We start from the raw sequence: 20008 nt of genomic DNA, 5'->3' as shown, positions 1-20008 counted from the left end.
GTTTCGAGGCTGATGTTTGGCAACTCGAACCTTCAGCTCCCTCCACAGATTTTCTATGGGATTAAGGTCTGGAGACTGGCTAGGCCACTCCAGGACCTTAATGTCCTTCTTCTTGAGCCGCTCCTTTGTTGCCATGGCCATGTGTTTTGGGTCATTGTCATGCTGGAATACCTATCCACGACCCGTTTTCAATGCCCTGGCTGAGGGAAGGAGTTTCTCACCCAAGATTTGACGGGTCACCCAAGATATTCAATGTCTGCTTTTTAAATTTGAACCCTTCTTTGCAAAGCATTGGGAAACATCACTAGTCTTTGTGCTTGAAACTGTGCTTGAAAATCACTGCTCGACTGAGGGACCTTACTGATAATTGTATGTGTGGGGTACAGAGTTGAGGTAGTCGTGTGACTTCAAAGCACATTTTTACTCCAGAACTTATTTTAGGCTTGCCATAACAAAGGGGTTGAATACTTGTTGACTCAAGCTTTTCATTTTTTTATTAATTTGTGGTGCCAATATATTTGATATATTTGTTAAAAGTTTAAATTTGTATGTTTTAATGTGGTGTAGGCATATGTGCGTACATGTTAGAAAGAGCGCGGCCAAAGTCTATTGTTGGACTTTTGTTCATATGCCTGTGTGTGCTCCTTCTAAATGCCCCAAATGGCTTTGTTCTATCAGGAGGAGAATTCCTATGTCAATGGCAAGGCAACTCACAAGATCACGGTGGTGCCCACAGGAAACCTGACCATCACCTGCATTGCGACCAACAAGCTGGGAAATCACTTCATGGCCCTCAACGTCTCCTCCTGTGAGTGCACCTGTGGCGACTGCAGCTAACAAGTGCCAAACGCTAACCTAGAGTAGCGTACTGTACCTACACTAACTCCTGGTCACTTCTCTGTAACTGCTTCTGTCTAACACTAAATCACCGCCCACTTCCCTCTTAACTGCTAACTTACAGTAGCCTACACTACACCCTTCCCACTTGACTAGTGCAAGCTTACAGATGAATGTCAACTTTCCCAGTGGCTACTTGTCTTTTAAAAGAGTATAATACATCAGTTAATTCAATCTAAACTGTTCATGGTTCTTATTGATATGCATATTGTTATTTTCACTTTATCCATAATGAAGGCCAGTTTAGTGAAACTAATCAAATGGGAATCGTCCATTTGAAAAAAGGACATGCTGGAGTGATGATAAAATAACCGGTGTTCTATAGTAATACAAGTCCTGTGTAAATGGGGCTTTATGGGGCCCTATTATGTTGGATATTTGGGGATGATAGAAGTGGAAAAAGTCACATGACTTTCCACTTACCTTGGTTGTCAATTTGTAGATGCATTGGCCTATACAGAGGGTAAATAAGTAAAAACCAATCAACAATCGCCAAGGAAAGTGAAGGATCATTTAAAAAAATATATATATAATTCAGAACTGCTCTTTAAACATAGACGATTAGATTAATGTCACCATGGTAGGTATGCTGAAGGCTAATGCTGGACTTTACAGATTAATTTCATCCGCTGAACATTGTGCCATTGGCTGTTCCTTTCTCATCCTTTCTTTCTCTTTCCTTCACTGTCTCTCTTTCTGCTCTGCATCGGTTTAGTTTGGTTTGGTTAGGTTTGTCATTGTCGAGGATAGAGAATGATAGAGGCCTCTAGTGGCCAAAAGGCAGTTTTAGCATGGGCAGTGCCATTGAGGGCTTACATTTTCACTTACTTACTCGCCAAATCTACACTCTTCTGGCTGATATTTGGAATGGATAGGGTTTGTTTGACTTTTTTTATAGCAATTTCAGCTCTTACAGTTTTTCTGCTTTTCAACTCATGGAAACAGTACACAGTTCTATATATAATTAATAATGTATATTATTAATTGGAAGTTAATTTCATTTTATATCTGATTTCAGTAATTAAGGATGAAAAAATACCAGGAAAAGGTAAGATGTCCCCCTCCTTTGACTTTCTAGTGACTTGAAAATGGCTGCCCAACTAATATAATAAATAATAATAATAGGTACCGTTTAGCAGACGCTGTTATCCAAAGCGACTTAAAGTCATGCATACATACATTTTACATATGGGTGGCCCTGGGAATCGAACCCACAATCCACAAACTGAACCATACAGGGCCACCAACTACCAGGCTTGGTGTGAATTATATATTTTAAAGCCTACCATTTACTTAATTTGAAGTGATAACAACCCTGTTGACTATTGTGTAGAGGTGAAAGCATCTGGTATTGGATTATACTGTATCTTCTGATACCTAGACTCCCGAGAGCCTTTTATTTATTGATTTAACCTTTTATTTAACTAGGTAAGTCACTTAAGAACAAATTCTTATTTATGGGACTCCCAATCACGGCCTGTTGTGATACCACCTGGAATCAAACCAGGGTCTGTAGTGACGCCTCTAGCACTGAGATGCAGTGCCTTAGACCGCTGAGCCACTCGGGAGCCTCGTATGGCTTTGTTGACGCTCTTGGGGATTGAACAGCCCGGCATGACAAACCATTCTCAAATGTCATCCCCATAAACAACCAAACTAACAGCAGTAGTGCTCATACAAACATGGCTCCCACATCTTCATTTAGTTTTGCTTGCCCACTCATACAGTACTATTCATCTTTGTGTGTGTGTGAGATAGAGAAAGACAAAGAGTAGATAATGTTTTTGCTGGTGCACTGTTTGACATGTTGTTTTGTTTGTAGGGGCACAGGATGACAGTTCGGACCAGGCTTTATTGATTGTGGTCATTGTTGTTGGGCTCATCATAGCTGCTGCTGTTGTGGGGCTGGCCTATTGGCTTTACATTATGAAATCAAGGTACACACTTACACGTATCATTATATTTTAGTTGTATAGTATGATCATATTCCTGCCCAAAACTAAAAGGGACAGATTTATTAAGCATATGCACTTATCTTTTACTAACCTAAACCTTGAGGGACGTAAATGTTGAGGACAGAATAAAAAGGTATACTAAAGATTGAGAACGTATAAGACATTGAAGTAAATGCAAACTTTGCACCTGGTGCAATGGCTTAGTAAGTCTAGCCCAAAGTGTAATAAGTATATTACAATGAAGGAAGAATTACATAAAAATAGGAGTTTTAAGTAAAGTGAATCTCTTCTTCAGACAAGGGACCTGGAAAACAGGAGAGAAGGAAGCCGGAACGTCCGAAGAGAGCAAGAAACTGGAGGAGTGCAAAGCTACGGTGTAGAGCCAGCCGGGCTGTACTTGAGGGATGAAGAAGGTATGCAGTGACAATGCACTGAATTTATCATTTTTAAAATATAATTTGACATTTACCTTGCCTTGTTGGTGGCAAGACAAGTTTTTCTGTTTTGATAAGAAATCTTGTTTTTATAGGACTCAAACATACAGTTTGATGCTTGATTATTTCCCCATCTAAAATGGTGAAAAGTCCTGTTAAAAATGAGTGCATTGATTTCTGTTTCAGGAAATAAGTAGAAGAAAGAGGCCTTGACCTTTGGAACGACACCGAAACGAAGGCATTTGATTGGCTTCCAAATGAGCAGCATGTATTGCAGAATGCTTCCTAATCCAGATTAACAGTCCCACCCACCGACCCACAGTCTCAGAGGAAAAAAAGCTAAACATTTTGTGTTGTTAATTGATTTTCAGTCAGCACTGAAGATTGCTTCTCATTTTCTTTTTGTGTTCCTGGTGAATGCTCAATTGTTTAGCGTGTCGTGATGGTGTAGTGGGTTTAAGTCTTCTCTTTTTTTTCCTGTTTTAATTGAGTAAAATAATGTCAAATTCACTGTACACTTTTTAGGTGAGCTAGCTGCTCTACACTGCTGTTACCCCTCTGTTCCTCGAGGTTACATTTCAAATCTTCGCATTTGATTTTTTGAAGCTGCACCTTTTTTTGTTACTTCCCTACATTTTCTTTGTTATCCCCTGGGGGAAAGTGGCAAATGGACATTTTTCAAGTCTCACCAATTCAATTATTGGGGTTACACGTTTTGTTGTGCTGGACAATCAGAAAATGTCTGAATCACAAATACGAGTTTTATTTTAGTGCAACTTGTCTTAGCGTAAGCCATTGGGTCTCACTTACTAGCTACAAACTAAATAAGGTGAGGAAAATGCCTCATCCCAATTTCTAAGATACAGAAAAATATATATATTATGACTCAGTCGGTTGTCGGTGTAAGTTTGGAACCAACAAACTGAATGACGCCAGCATCAAACATCTCCACAAAATGCAAATCAGCTCACTTTTACCTAATTGGTTGATGGAGTAATCATGCAAGAGATTTGCCAGACGTTCTGCACAAAAATGTAGCTACCTTTTTGTTTTTCTGACAAGTTTTGCCAGACTTGAGTTACACATGTTGTAGGGAACTGTTGTTATAAATGGAGCATTCATGTGGATCTGCTGACATTGCCCCCTCTTTTACCTGTTAAATCAGTCATAACACTAATATATTTTTTATTGTGCATCTCTCTCAGATTTCAGTTAAAACGGTGTCGTTTTCATCTCTATTATTGTTTTCCTCTCCCTCTCCGGTGTCATACTGTAGTGAAAGGCCATTTACTAGTGTAGTTATTCATGGTTCTGTTTTGCCGTTTGAGGGGGTTCACTGTAAATACGTCGGGTGTGAATGTCCAGCTTGTGTTTTGCTCTATTTATACTGTGTGAGACATGTCAGGTTAGCTGCACTTCGGCATGCTTACTAGAACCACTCATAATACATTCTGATTTCAACCTCGAACATGCATTATTTAAACTGTTGAAAATGTACTGTATGGTGGATATGAGAGTTACATGGAGAGAGGTGTATAAAACAGTAGAGATTTTTTGTGTTTTGGTTTTTTTTTAGGGTCTGAAGGACTGTAATTGAAACGGTGAGGATGATGGTAAAAGTATGATAGGAAAGTTGTTTCCATGCATTTAGTTAATTTAGAATAATCAGGACAACAGTGAAACCAAAGAGGGTAAGATAAGGCCATAAGTATTGTGAATACTGAATTTTGTTTTTGTACTTTTGTTGAGAATAAAGTGTACATTTTTAATTAGTGTTTTTTTTTTCAAGGTATGTCAGCACCAATTTAAACAAAAACACATTTCCATCATATTCTGTTGTTTGAGATTCTTGCTGTAATGAAAAGCGCTATACAAATTAAATGTATTAAAGCTACACTGGTTACACGTTTCATATATGTTTAAGTCAGACAATCACAGCAAATTTAAGCTTCAACTTCAAGTCAGACCTTCCAATATTATGCCACAAAACAAACTATGCATTGTTTTGTGATAAACTCCTCCACCCTATAAATGAGTTTGCATACATCATGGGCTCCCAAATGACGCAGCAGTCTAAGGCAGTGCATCTCAGTGCTAGAGGCGTCGCTACAGACCCTGGTTCAATTCCAGGCTGTATCACAACCGGCCGTGATTGGGAGTTCCATAGAGCGGCGCACAATTGGCCCAGCGTCGTCCGGGTTAGGGTTTGGCAGGGATAGGCCGTCATTGTAAATAAGAATTTGTTCTTAACTGACTTGCCTAGTTAAATAAAGGTTAAATAAAAAATACAAAAATAAAATGAAAGACATGTTAATACTGGCTTTTATGAAAACCAAAAAATGTATAAATAAAACAAATCACTGGTTCCTTTAATTACTGAACAATGACAATAATCATGAAGTGAAGGCTTTCATAATGTATAAGTTAATTGCACACATCACAATGCTTAACACGTTCCACAATGAATTTTCATCAAACAAAATTCATGGCAAGAGAGAGAGAAACAGAATAAGAAAACCTCCCCTTCTAATCCAATGAAGGCCACTTCACTTCCCCCCCTCCCTTTTTACGAGCCAGATGGAATAAAACATGTTCAGTTTGAGACTTTCAAGTTTAATGATGAAAAATAATTAGACCGGTGCAAAATGAAGCTTCAAATAGGAGAGGAGAAATAATGCAGTTATTGTATTGAAACTGACAAAGCCAGGGTTGGTACTGTAATAGGTAGTTGACACGGGAGTGAATGGAAAATGCCTCCTTTTTTATTAACGGCTTTTTGGGCTTTGTGTGGCATTCCTCTTGATTTCGACTTGAAACACTTTAAAATTCCTGATTGTGGCTAATGACGCAAGAGTCACATTAGGAGCAGCGTAGTTGCTCAGAGGTTTTCTCTGAAAGACACCCTTGTCAAAGCAATGGACCCTGGAATTCGAACGTACAGTTTGTCTCAGGTTGTGTGGGAATGCATCTACATATTTCAGCATACAATAACTAGGCAACAAAAGGACAACAGAATTTCAAAATAATATTGACTTAACCGTGTAATAGTGGTTGTCCTCTCCATTTGTGATCCACAAGAGCAGTCCTCCCAGGATTTAAATGCTTGTATATTCATTTGTAGAACCAGTCAACGCAAAGGTATTGGCTCGGTGGTATTATTATCTATCTTCATTTTTGCACATAAAAAAAACAAATACGTTTTTCTATAATCTGAGAGCAAAAGTGTACTAATAACGGTTTGTGCCTTGAGCACAAGTTAACAAATACTTTCAGTGGGGTTGTTGTCTTTCACTGAAGAAATCAAAACAAACACACACGTATGCACATGCATGCACACAAGGCTGCATCTGGTTTCATCTGTGGTTCTGAGACGAGAGGAACCGTTAAGGGTCATGTTACTGTCGCACCCCGTTCCTTATTGTATATTCACCAGGTTGCTGCTGGAGGAAGGAAGTGGAGAAAGCAATAGTGGACCTCCAGAGTGGCCTAATGGTGCCTCTGCTACTGACCTGGGAGCTTCTGGGAGTCAATAACACCACTCAAAAGCCTCTCTCTCCCAGCCTCTTCCTACAACAACAACAACAGCAGCAGCTCATTATGACAGAGAATTCAGCTAGGGCACCAGGAACACCATCTTTATTGGACTGCACACTAGTATACCTCTCAGAGAGAAGGATAGAGAAGGATAGAGAGAGAGAGAATTAGGGGATTGAGAGTGATGGATGGGTCTTTAGGTGTGTTTGAGACAGATGGAATAAGGACCATTGGCAACAATGTCAATAAAGATAGAAGAACATGAGCCAAGACCAGTTTGTTAACGACACCCCACCCCTGATTGGCTGATTATGAAAGGCTGGGGGATGGGCAGTTGGGGAGGGGGATCAGCAGCAGTAGTGGCAGGAGCAGAAGGGTAACGCAGAGGCCAACACTGGCAAAGCTCGCCTGAATTCTTTCCTTCACAGGATTAACATGCTGGTAGACAAACTCTGTTCTCTGTCTCTCTGATTCGATTTAGCTTCGAACAGATAGTTGTGGAAGGACTCCCGATCTGTGGAAAAATGCAGTCCACGGATCAGCGTTTTCCAAGCTTGCTATCTTTTTTTGGTCAGAACGAGCTAGCGAGTGATAACAAGATAAAATAAGCCCTTTCCTTCTACCCCAGCGCACACAGAGGCACAAGTTGTCTCCTATTTCGGTCCCCTTCTCAGAGTTATAGTTTGAGTCTAGGGGCCACTAAGGCAAACTCTCTGAGAATGTTCCGTGCCACGTCCACTTTGTTCTGAGCAATCATGAGTGCCCTCTTCACATCCTCGAAAGAATAGCCCTCTCCCATGAGTTTGGCGATTTTGGCATCTGTACTCTCACTGGCTGAGTCCTGCCCATGATTCTTCCTCTGATGGATGTCCGGAGGGGTCATCCGAGGGAGCGGCTTAGGCGGCCTGGCAGGTGCCTGCAAATAATCTACGTCCACTGCAAAGAAAATTGAATGGATAAGTCAATGGATGATGGGTAGGTAAAAAGCTTCTTTCAAGTGGCTTTTAGCATAAGTGGCTTTAAGAGCTATTCAAAAAAGTTTAATTAATTATCAATAATGGTTTCATGCATTTGTATTTATTATGCCAAGGCAGCAGCTTCTCTTCCTCGGGTCCAGCAAAAATTAAGGCAGTAATATACACTATAATACAATTTTTAAACATTAAAATACATTTTACAAACGATTCCACAATACATTAAGTGTGTGCCCTCCGGCCACTACCCTACTACAACACAATCCAGGTGTACACGTGTGTATAGTCTGTATGTTATGTGTGTTTGTATGTGTGTGTTTGTACCTGTGTGTGTGAATTTTCACAGCCCTCACTGTTCCATAAGGTGTATTTGCAATCAGGTTTTTTTTAATCTGATTTTACTGTTTGCGTGAGTTACTTGAAGTGGAATAGAGTTTCATGTAGCCATGGCTCATAGTCTGTTCTGGACTTGGAGACTGTGAAGAGACTGCTGGTGGCATGTCTTGTGGGTTATGCATGGGTGTCTGTCCTGTGTGCTAGTAGTTTAAACAGACAGCTCTGGTGGCATGTCTTGTGAGGTATGCATGGGTGTCTGACCTGTGTGCTAGTAGTTTAAACAGACAGTTTATTGGTTTAAGAAGTATCAACATGTCAATACCTTTTACAAAAACAAGTAGTTTGAGCCATGAGAGATTGACATGCATATTATTAATGTTAGCTCTCTGTGTACATTTAAGGGCTAGCCGTGCTGCCCTGTTCTGGCCCAGTTGTAATTTTCCCAAGTCCTCCTTTGTGGCACATGACCACACGTGCAACCCACATGTGACTAAACTAGGTCCTGTAGGACCTGCCTTGTTGATATTGTTGTTATGAAAGGAGAGCAGTGCTTTATTATAGACAGACTTCTCCCCATCTTAGCTACTGTTGCATCAATATGTTTTGACCATAACAGTTTACAATCCAGGGTTACTCCAAGCAGTTTAGTCTCCTCAACTTGCTCAATTTCCACATTATTATTCATTACGAGATGTAGTTGAGGTTTAGGGTTTAGTGAATGATTTGTCCCAAATTGTCACGATTCCCACCGACGGTGGCGCCCCCTCCTGCTCGGGTGGCGCTCGGCGGTCGTCGTCACCGGCCTATTAGCTGCCACCGATTCCCTTTTGCTTTTCCCTTTTTTTATTTTGTAACACCTGTGGTCAATTAGCCATTAGAGGGGCTATTTAGTTTAGCTGGCCCGCTCCTGTTCGTGCGGGATTAATGATTGTTTATTTGACAGACGGCTTATGTTCGTGTCGACGTTGTTTTGACGCCGTATGTACTTTCTCCCCTGTGTGTGGGAACATTTGTTTTTGTGTGAGTGTATATTAAAAACACCACTACCCTGTGTTCGCTGCTTCCTGCGCCTCATTCCTCCTCCACGACTACCAAGCCGTAACACAAATACAATGCTTTTAGTTTTTGAAATATTTAGGTCTGGCGTATTTCTTGCCACCCAATCTGAAACTAGCTGCAGCTCTTTGCAATCAGTTCAGTCTCTGTAGTAGCTGACGTGTATAGTGTTGAGTCATCTGCATACATAGACACACAGGCTTTACTCAAGGCCAGTGGCAGGTCATTAGTAAAGATTTTTTGAAAGTAAGGGGCCTAGACAGCTGCCCTGGGGAATGTCTGATTCTACCTGGCTTATGTTGGAGAAGCTACCATTGAAGAACATCCTCTGTGTTTTGTTAGACAGATAAATCTCAAATCCACAATATAAGAAAGGGGTGTAAAAAGCCATAACATCTACGTTTTTCCAGCAGCAGACTATGATCAATAATGTCAAAAGTCGCACTGAAGTCTAACAAAACAGCTCCCACAATCTTTTCATTATCAATTTCTCTCAGCCAATCATCAGTCATTTGTGTGAGTGCCGTGCATGTTGAATACCCTTCCCTATAATCGTGCTGAAAGCCTGTTGTTCATTTATTTCATGTAAATTTTATTGTACAGTGAGGGAAAAAAGTATTTGATCCCCTGCTGATTTTGTACGTTTGTCCACTGACCAAGAAATGATCAGTCTATAATTTTAATGGTAGGTTTATTTGAACAGTGAGAGACAGAATAACAACAAAAAAATCCAGAAAAACGCATGTCAAAAATTTTATAAAATGATTTACATTTTAATGAGGGAAATAAGTATTTAAAAAATCATTAAAGTAGTTGGCATCAGTGGTTTTTGTGATGAATGAGCCATCTGATTCAATAAATGATGGAGCTGAGTTTTCCTTTTTGACCCAAATTTTATTTAAGGTCCAAAGATTTGCACTATCATTCTTTATATAATTTATCTTTGTTTCATAGTATAGTTTCTTCTTCTTTTTGTTCTGTTTAGTCACATGATTTCAAAATGTGCAGTAGGTTATGCAGCCAGACTTATTTGCCATTCCTTTTGCCTCATCCCTCTCACCCATAACATTTTCTAACAATTCCTCATCAATCCACAGATTTAACTGTTTTTTTGCATGCATTATTGTTGATTGTATTTTAAATAATTCAAAAAGCGAAACTATTAAATAATAAAAAAATCCTACAGTATTAAATTGTACCTTGGGTGGGGGGTAACTGGTCGTACTCCTGGGACTGTGATGTCCGGATAGGGCTCTTCATGTTGTCCCCCGTTTGTCTCCTCACAGGGGGCAGAGGGGCCACAGCGCTCAGCATATCAAACACAGTATCTGAAACCAAACCATTTACAAATGTGAGGGGAAAAGATTGTCTACACTTCAAACAATAACTGCATGTTTGTCATCTATCCACGTAGAATTCTGGCCTTTCCTTTTTTTAATTAAAGTGGATGAGAGTGATAGATGCACAGACCTGGCAGATGTGCAGACCAGGTGACACAGCGAGAGGAGCTGTGACCCACTGGTCTGGACATGCTGTCGTTATAATTCCATATTCCATTCTCCTCCAAAGCGAATGCATATATTTGTTCTCTCAAATGTTATTTTTTCCCTGGGGAGTTGAGAACCCTGGTTGTTTGGATTTGAAAATCAAACAGTTGTAATGAACGGGGGGGCTGTGTGTGTCTGTGTGTGGGTGTTTGAGTGAGAAAGACAGAGGAGAACCAACCAGTACAAGCACAGCCCCATTCATTACCGGGGCTTCGTGCCGTCAAACATCAAAACTAACTCCCTAGACTCTGAAGACAGGAGAACAGTGGAATAGGGATAGGGAGGCGGCAGATTTGTGGCCATCTGATGGATCTAACTCTTGCCACTGAGGGTATATGTGGTTCAGAGTTGGTAGTTTTATCACTAGACCAGATTCTGGCACTCAAACTGCTTTTCTATTGGTATTCTCGAGTTTGGAGGGAAGAAACTGCTCACCGGGGGTTAACAGGAAATGGTCATGTCCGGAGGCAGGCCGGGGAGCTCGTGAGCAGGAGGGGGACGAGGAGAGGCCTGTGAAGCTGTGTCTGACGAGAGCAGGGGGCGAGGGCTGTGAGGGAGGCAGGTTGTTGAACAGCTCCTCTGGTGCTGAGACACAATAGTGAGAGGACAAGCAGATAATGGGTTAGGGTTAAAAGGTAATGTTACCGTCTTGGTAAACACTGCATATGTTGGCTCAATTGGAAATTACCTTTAAAAGGAGCATAGACGACAAAGCGAGATCGGATTGAATCGGCCAAACTTAATTCCTGGAGGGCCGTCTGTCTGCTGTTTTTGTTATTTCCTTCCAATTCATGTAAATTAAGACCTAGACAACCAGGTGAGGGGAGTTCCTTACTAATCAATTACCTCAATTGAAAAAACAAACAAGGAGCGAAAACCCGACTCACCGAGACATCAGTTTGAAACCCTTGGTTTATGTAGTTACTTTCCAGTGAAGGCTTGTTCAGACCTTAGATAATTTAGTTTTACCAATGAGAAGGGAAATGGACACAACAGTGTGACAGATAATCTAAAGATTTCCCGGGGGGAATTAATAGATTTCCCAATTTTACACATTTACTGTCACAGATACATTCACTACTATGGTTGCACATTTTGGGGAATATTCAGAGGTGGAAACTTTCCATGGGAATTAACGGGAATATATGGGAATTAATACCATTTAAATGTTGATGTTTTTTGCATTGGATATTTTACCATATCATATGGAGACAGAAACATAAACCTTTTACCTTATCATAAGTAGACAATTGCAAATTATTAAATCCTTCCAATAGAAATTAAATAAAACATTTAGTTATGAATGTAACTTTAATTAAATGAGTTGACTCTTCACATGGGATGATTTCACTGAACAACAAAAGTAAGGGAATATTGAATGATCCCCAATGATCCATCGCATCTCCCAAAAACATTTTCAACATACATCTGTAAAATGATAGTCTAAAAACTAAAGCTTTGGTTGTCTTTGATGACCCTCAAAATGTTAAAGTTGATAGGCCATTGTGAAGTGGATTTACAAAGGATTTAATTGGATGTATGAATAACTCATCCATATCTTAACCAATCCCTTAACTAACTTAAGAGATGTACCATGGGCCTACATACCAAACCTTTGAAAAACTTATTCTCATGAACCCTAAGTCCAAATAACACCAAAGGTTTTCCAAAATTTCCAAGATGGAGGAAAATCTATCTTGAGGCATACAAGGTTTCAAGTCTCCAGGTCAAACAAGGCAGCGGATATAAGGGTTTAAGTGAATTTGCTTATAACAGTGCCACCTATAGGCCAATCGGTGCCGTTATTTTTGATCAAGTAATTCATGGTCTCTAGTTTCTGTGTGCCAAATTTGATTATTTTGTACCAACCTAGTTTTAGTTATTTGAACCCCTAAAAATTTACTGTGAACCCCAAAAACTTGGCCAAAACATACTAAGCATTCTTAGTGTCAGCTATATAAAGAACTCTGCATTTTGGTAAAGGTTAACCTCTCTAGTTGGTGGTTGTAGACATCTCTCCAGTGGTGTGGGGGCTGTGCTTTGGCAAAGTGGGTGGGGTTATATCCTGCCTGTTTGGCCCTGTCCGGGGGTATCATCGGATGGGGCCACAGTGTCTTCTGATCCCTCCTGTCTCAGCCTCCAGTATTTATGCTGCAGTAGTTTATGTGTCGGGGGGCTAGGGTCAGTCTGTTACATCTGGAGTATTCTCTTGTTTTATCCGGTGTCCTGTGTGAATTTAAATATGCTCTCTCTAATTCTCTCTTTCTCTCTTTCTCTCGGAGGACCTGAGCCCTAGGACCATGCCTCGGGACTACCTGGCATGATGACACCTTGCTGTCCCCAGTCCACCTGGCCATGCTGCTGCTCCAGTTTCAACTGTTCTGCCTGCGGCTACGGAACCCTGACCTGTTCACCGGACGTGCTTGTTGCACCCTCGACAACTACTATGATTATTATTATTTGACCATGCTGGTCATTTATGAACATTTTAACAACTTGACCATGTTCTGTTATAATATCCACCCGGCACAGCCAGAAGAGGACTGGCCACCCCTCATAGCCTGGTTCCTCTCTAGGTTTCTTCCTAGGTTTTTGGCCTTTCTAGGGAGTTTTTCCTAGGGAGTTTTTCCTAGCCACCGTGCTTCTTTCACATGCTTTGCTTGCTGTTTGGGGTTTTAGGCTGGGTTTCTGTACAGCACTGAGATTTCAGCTGATATACGAAGGGCTATATAAATACATTTGATTTGATTTTTGATTTCTAGGGTAGGGGGCAGTATTTTCACGGCCGGATGAAAAACGTACCCAAATTAAACGGCCTACTACTCGTGCCCAGGAACTGGAATATGCATATTATTAGTAGATTTGGATAGAAAACACTCTGAAGTTTCTAAAACTGTTTGAATGATGTCTGTGAGTATAACAGAACTCATATGGCAGGCAAAAACCTGAGAATAATCTAACCTGGAAGTGAGAGATCTGGTGCTTGTAGTCCTTTCAAGTCATTGCCAATGGAATATTGGGTTAGGGTTCATTTTGCAGTTCCTAAGGCTTCCACTAGATGTCAACAGTCTTTAGAAAGTTGTTTGAGGCGTCTATGATGAACAGAGACCGAACAAGAAGGCTGGGAAGTTGTAGACCCATCAGTTCATTGGCGCGCGTTCATGTGAGAAGGGACCTGTGTTCCAAAACGTTATTCAAGACACAGGAACCGTCCGGTTGGAATATTACTGAAGTTTCCCGTTCTAAAGGCCCTAAAGATTGATGCTTTACAACGTTTGACATGTTTGAATGAACGTAAATAGATTTTTTTTTTTACTTTTCTTTTCGGCGCGCTTCCTACATTTGGAGTAGCTGAATTGAACGTGCGAACAACAAGGAGCTATTTGGAACTAAATTATGGAGTTTATCGACAAAACAACATTTATTGTGGACCTGGGATTCCTGGAAGTGCCTTCTGGTGAAGATTATTAAAGGTAAGTGAATATTTATAATGCTATTTAATATTTTAGATGACTCCAAAATGGTGGCTATCTTTATTGCCTAGTGTATTTTTCTGAGCGCAGTACTCAGATTATTGCAAAGTGTGCTTTCCCAGTAAAGTTATTTTGAAATCTTTCACAGCGTTAGCATAAAGGAGATGTTCATCTATAATTCTTTGAATGACAGTTTAATATTTTATCAACGTTTATGACGAGTATTTTTGTAAATTGTAGCACTGATTCACCGACAGTATTGGAGGCAAAATATTTTCTGAACGTCACGCGCCGATGTAAAAGGCTGTTTTTAGATATAAATATGAACTTGATCTAACAAAAAATGCATGTATTGTGTAACATGATGTCCTAGGAGTGTCATCTGATGAAGATCGTCAAAGGTTAGTGCTTCATTTAGATGTGTTTTGGGTATTTGTGATGCATCCTAGTTGCTTGGAAATGGCTGTGTGGATATTTGTGTCTATGTACTCTCCTAACATAATGTAATGTTTTGCTTTCGCTGGAAAGCCTTTTGGAAATCGGACAACATGGTTCGATTCAGGAGAAGTGTATCTATAAAATGGTGTAAAATAGTCCTATGTTTGAGAACTTTGAATTATGACATTTTGTGGATTTAAATTTGGCGCTCTGATTTTTCACTGGCTGTTGAATAGTGTGGGACGATTGCGTCCCACCTACCCAAGAGAGGTTAAACTACACGGCCCAACAGTCAAGAGTGTCTCATTATTGCAATGATTCATCGATATTAGATAAAGATGATTGTTTGAAGAAATTACAAAGTCTCTTTCAGTATGAAGTTCCACGACACCACGCACACTTCCAACTCAATCATCAAGTTTGCAGACAACACAACAGTAGTAGGCCTGATTACCAACAATGACTAGACAGCCTACAGGGAGGAGGTGAGGGACCTGGGAATGTGGTGCCAGGAAAATAACCTCTCGCCTAACATCAACAAAACAAAGAAGCTGATGGTGGAATTCAGGAAACAGCAGAGGGAGCACCCCCTTATCCACATCGAAGGGACCGCAGGGAGAAGGTGGAAAGCTTCAAGTTCCTCTGGGTATTTTATTTTATTTATTTATTTAACCTTTATTTAACAAGGCAAGTCAGTTAAGAACAAATTCGTATTTACAATGACAACCTACCCCAGCCAAACCTTAACCCGGACAACGCTGAGCCAATTGTGCGCCGCCCTATGGGACTCCCAATCACGACTGGTTGTGATACAGCCTGGAATCGAACCACGGTCCATAGTGACACCTCTAGCACTGAGATGCAGTGCCTTAGACCGCAGTGCCACTTGGCGTAGACATCACTGACAAACTGAAATGTTTCACCCACACAGACAGTGCGGTGAAGAAGGTGTAACAGCGCCTCTTCAACCTCAGGAGGCTGAAGAAATGTGGCTTGGCACCTAAAACCCTCACAAACTTTTACAGATGCACAATTGAGAGCATCCTGTAGGGCTATATCACCGCCTGGCACGGCATCTGCACCACCCTCAACTGCAAGATTCTCCAGAGGGTGGTGCGGTCTGCACAACACATCACCAGGGGCAAACTACCTGCCCTCCAGGACACCTACAGCACCCGATGTCACAGGAAGGCCAAAAAGATCATCAAGGACAACAACCACCTGAGCCACTGCCCATTCACCACGCTATCAACCCGAAGGCGATGTCAGTACAGGTGCATCAAAGCTGGGACAGAGAGACTGAAAAACAGCTTCTATCTCAAGGCCATAAGACTGTTAAATAGCCATCACTAGCACATTAGAGGCTGCTGCCTATATACATAGACTTGAAATCACTGACCACTTTAATAATGGAACACTAGTCACTTTAATAATGTTTACATATTTTGCATTACTCATCTCATATGTATATACTGTATTCTATTCTACTGTATCTTAGTCTATGTATTACTCATCTCATATGTATATACTGTATTCTATCCTATTCTACTGTATCTTAGTCTATGTATTACTCATCTCATATGTATATACTGTATTCTATACTATTCTACTGTATCTTAGTCTATGCCGCTCTGACATTGCTCACCCAGATATTTATATATTCTTAACTCCATTCCATTACTTTAGATTTGTGTGTGCTATGTGTATTATTGTGAAATTGTTAGGAATTACTTGTTAGATATTACTGCACTGTTGATTTGGCCTTGTGTTTTAGGTTATTGTCCTGCTGAAACCTGAACGTGGTTTTCTTCTAAGATTTTGCCTGTACTTAGCTCCATTACATTTATTTTTTATCCTGAAAAACTCCCCAGTCCTTAACGATTACAAGCATACCCATAACATGATGCAGCCACCGCTATGCTTGAAAATATGGAGAGTGGTGCTCAGTTATGTGTTGTATTGGATTTTCCCAAAACATAACACTTTGTATTCAGGACAAAAATTGAAATGCTTTGCCACATTTCTTGCAGTATTACTTTAGTGCCTTGTTGCAAACTGGATGCATTTTAACTCTGGAGACTCCTTTGGTGTCTAGAAAGTTATGCAGATCTGCCTTTGGTTTCCTTGTGCCTTGCATGTGGAATGCACTTTAAAACTGAAGGAATTGGTGCATCTAGGACATTTCAGACGGTTGTTAGGAGACCTTTTTACTGATTATATATATATATATTTTGCTTTTTGTGTATTGTTGTGCATAATAACGTGTATTTGAATGTGTATATAAATGTGTAGTTTAATGTGTTTATTGTATTTTGATGTGTATTTTGGTGCTATATAGAGCTCATCTGGAAAAGAGAGTATGTCAAATTAAAGTTCCGGGTTTGGAGCGAGTAGTCGCACTTCGCTTCGCTCCGCAGGTAATATTACATTTCATTACATTACAACGGTTTGATTTGTTTGATCTGAGCAAATTTTTTAGCTACATAGCCATCTTTGTATCAAAGATAATTGTGTAGTTTAGAGTAATTATTGAGGTTAGCCAGCTATTTTCGTCCTCCGCGACGCATTCTCCTAACTTAGTCAACACTGCTAGCTAGCCAACTTCTACTGACTAGCAGCACTGTAGAAACTATTACATTACAACGGAACGACTTGATTAGTGTAGTGTTAGCTAGCTACATAGTTGTCTTTGCTGCCTTTGTATCTAAGATAATTGTGTAGTTTAGAGTAATTATCGAGGTTAGCCAGCTATTTTCGTCCTCCGCGACGCATTCTCCTAACTTAGTCAACACTGCTAGCTAGCCAACTTCTACTGACTAGCAGCACTGTAGAAACTATTACATTACAACGGAACGACTTGATTAGTGTAGTGTTAGCTAGCTACATAGTTGTCTTTGCTGCCTTTGTATCTAAGATAATTGTGTAGTTTAGAGTAATTATCGAGGTTAGCTAGCCAGCCGCGCCGCCGTTCTCCAGACTCCAGACTTAGTCAACACACCTAGTCCTCATCAAACCCACTGCTAGCTAGCCAACCTTTACCGACTAGCAGCACTGTAGAAACTAATACATTACAACGGAACGATTTGACTAGTGCAGTGTTAGCTAGCTACATAGTTGTCTTTGTCATAGTTTGATAATTGTGTAGTTTAGAGTAATTATCGAGGTTAGCTAGCCAGCTATTTTCGTCCCCCGCGACGCCATTTTTCCAAACCTAGCCAACTATTACCGACGAGCAGCATTGTAGAAACTAAATACATTACAAAGGAACGTCTTGATGTGTGCTATGTTAGCTAGCTACATAGTTGCCTTTGTATCATGATAAGGTGTAGTACTGAAACTATCGAGGTTTCCTAGCCAGCTACACTTTCAAACAAAGTCAACAACGCAGCCACTGCTAGCTAGCCTACTTCACCAGCCAGCAGTACTGTATCATTTTAGTCAATAAGATTTTTGCAACGTAAGCTTAACTTTCTGAACATTCGAGACGTGTAGTCCACTTGTCATTACAATCTCCTTTGTATTAGCGTAGCCTCTTCTATAGCCTGTCAACTATGTGTCTGTCTATCCCTGTTCTCTCCCCTCTGCACAGGCCATACAAACGCTTCACACCGCGTGGCCGCTGCCACTCTAACCTGGTGGTCCCAGCGCGCCTGACCCACGTGGAGTTCCAGGTCTCCGGCAGCCTCTGGAACTGCCGGTCTGCGGCCAACAAGGCAGAGTTCATCTCAGCCTATGCTACCCTCCAGTCCCTCGACTTCTTGGCGCTGACGGAAACATGGATTACCACAGATAACACTGCTACTCCTACTGCTCTCTCCTCGTCTGTCCACGTGTTCTCGCATACCCCGAGAGCATCTGGCCAGCGGGGTGGTGGCACTGGAATCCTCATCTCTCCCAAGTGGACATTCTCTCTTTCTCCCCTGACCCATCTGTCTATCGCCTCCTTTGAATTCCATGCTGTCACAGTTACCAGCCCTTTCAAGCTTAACATCCTTATCATTTATCCAGGTTCCCTTGGAGAGTTCATCAATGAGCTTGACGCCTTGATAAGTTCCTTTCCTGAGGATGGCTCACCTCTCACAGTTCTGGGTGACTTTAACCTCCCCACGTCTACCTTTGACTCATTCCTCTCTGCCTCCTTCTTTCCACTCCTCTCCTCTTTTGACCTCACCCTCTCACCTTCCCCCCCTACTCACAAGGCAGGCAATACGCTTGACCTCATCTTTACTAGATGCTGTTCTTCCACTAATCTCATTGCAACTCCCCTCCAAATCTCCGACCACTACCTTGTATCCTTTTCCCTCTCGCTCTCATCCAACACTTCTCACTCTGCCCCTACTCGGATGGTATTGCGCCGTCCCAACCTTCGCTCTCTCTCTCCCGCTACTCTCTCCTCTTCCATCCTATCATCTCTTCCCTCTGCTCAAACCTTCTCCAACCTATCTCCTGATTCTGCCTCCTCAACCCTCCTCTCCTCCCTTTCTGCATCATTTGACTCTCTATGCCCCCTATCCTCCAGGCCGGCTCGGTCCTCCCCTCCTGCTCCGTGGCTCGACGACTCATTGCGAGCTCACAGAACAGGGCTCCGGGCAGCCGAGCGGAAATGGAGGAAAACTCGCCTCCCTGCGAACCTGGCATCCTTTTACTCCCTCCTCTCTACATTTTCCTCTTCTGTTTCTGCTGCTAAAGCCACTTTCTACCACTAAATTCCAAGCATCTGCCTATAACCCTAGGAAGCTCTTTGCCACCTTCTCCTCCCTCCTGAATCCTCCTCCCCCCTCCCCCTCCTCCCTCTCTGCGGATGACTTCGTCAACCATTTTGAAAAGAAGGTCGACGACATCCGATCCTCGTTTGTTAAGTCAAACGACACCGCTGGTCCTGCTCACACTGCCCTACCCTGTGCTTTGACCTCTTTCTCCCCCCTCTCTCCAGATGAAATCTCGCTTCTTGTGATGGCCGGCCGCCCAACAACCTGCCCGCTTGACCCTATCCCCTCCTCTCTTCTCCAGACCATTTCCGGAGACCTTCTCCCTTACCTCACCTCGCTCATCAACTCATCCTTGACCGCTGGCTACGTCCCTTCCGTCTTCAAGAGAGCGAGAGTTGCACCCCTTCTGAAAAAACCTACACTCCCTCCGATGTCAACAACTACAGACCAGTCTCCCTTCTTTCTTTTCTCTCCAAAACTCTTGAATGTGCCGTCCTTGGCCAGCTCTCTTGCTATCTCTCTCATAATGACCTTCTTGATCCAAATCAGTCAGGTTTCAAGACTGGTCATTCAACTGAGACTGCTCTTCTCTGTGTCACGGAGGCTCTCCGCACTGCTAAAGCTAACTCTCTCTCCTCTGCTCTCATCCTTCTAG

At 41.6% G+C, this 20008-nt stretch overlaps 2 protein-coding genes across 6 annotated transcripts in view; one reads left to right on the top strand and one right to left on the bottom strand.

Moving 5' to 3' along the window:
• alcama (activated leukocyte cell adhesion molecule a) overlaps positions 1-5180 on the top strand; it is an 86637-nt gene extending 81457 nt beyond the window's left edge. Inside the window, exons 12-16 of one of the 2 annotated variants that reach the window (XM_029701778.1) lie at positions 679-808; positions 1916-1945; positions 2720-2834; positions 3148-3265; positions 3473-5180. In XM_029701778.1, coding sequence (XP_029557638.1) covers positions 679-808; positions 1916-1945; positions 2720-2834; positions 3148-3232 — 360 coding nt within the window. In that variant the 3' untranslated portion in view covers positions 3233-3265; positions 3473-5180. The remainder of the gene's footprint in view (positions 1-678; positions 809-1915; positions 1946-2719; positions 2835-3147; positions 3266-3472) is intronic. The other variant, XM_029701781.1, reaches the window with a different exon arrangement.
• A 414-nt stretch (positions 5181-5594) lies between these two features.
• Positions 5595-20008, bottom strand: part of cblb (Cbl proto-oncogene B, E3 ubiquitin protein ligase) — a 224416-nt gene continuing 210002 nt past the window's right edge. For all 4 annotated transcript variants that reach the window (XM_029701775.1, XM_029701774.1, XM_029701773.1 and 1 more), the window contains 3 exons: positions 11169-11318; positions 10386-10514; positions 5595-7756 (listed from right to left, as the gene is read on the bottom strand). In XM_029701775.1, the coding sequence (XP_029557635.1) occupies positions 7497-7756; positions 10386-10514; positions 11169-11318 (539 nt within the window). In that variant the 3' untranslated portion in view covers positions 5595-7496. The remainder of the gene's footprint in view (positions 7757-10385; positions 10515-11168; positions 11319-20008) is intronic.

This window comes from Salmo trutta, chromosome 19, assembly GCF_901001165.1.
Source record: "Salmo trutta chromosome 19, fSalTru1.1, whole genome shotgun sequence".
NCBI lineage: Eukaryota > Metazoa > Chordata > Actinopteri > Salmoniformes > Salmonidae > Salmo > Salmo trutta.
Note: the sequence above shows the minus strand (reverse complement) of the source record. Positions and strands in the feature narration are given on the sequence as shown.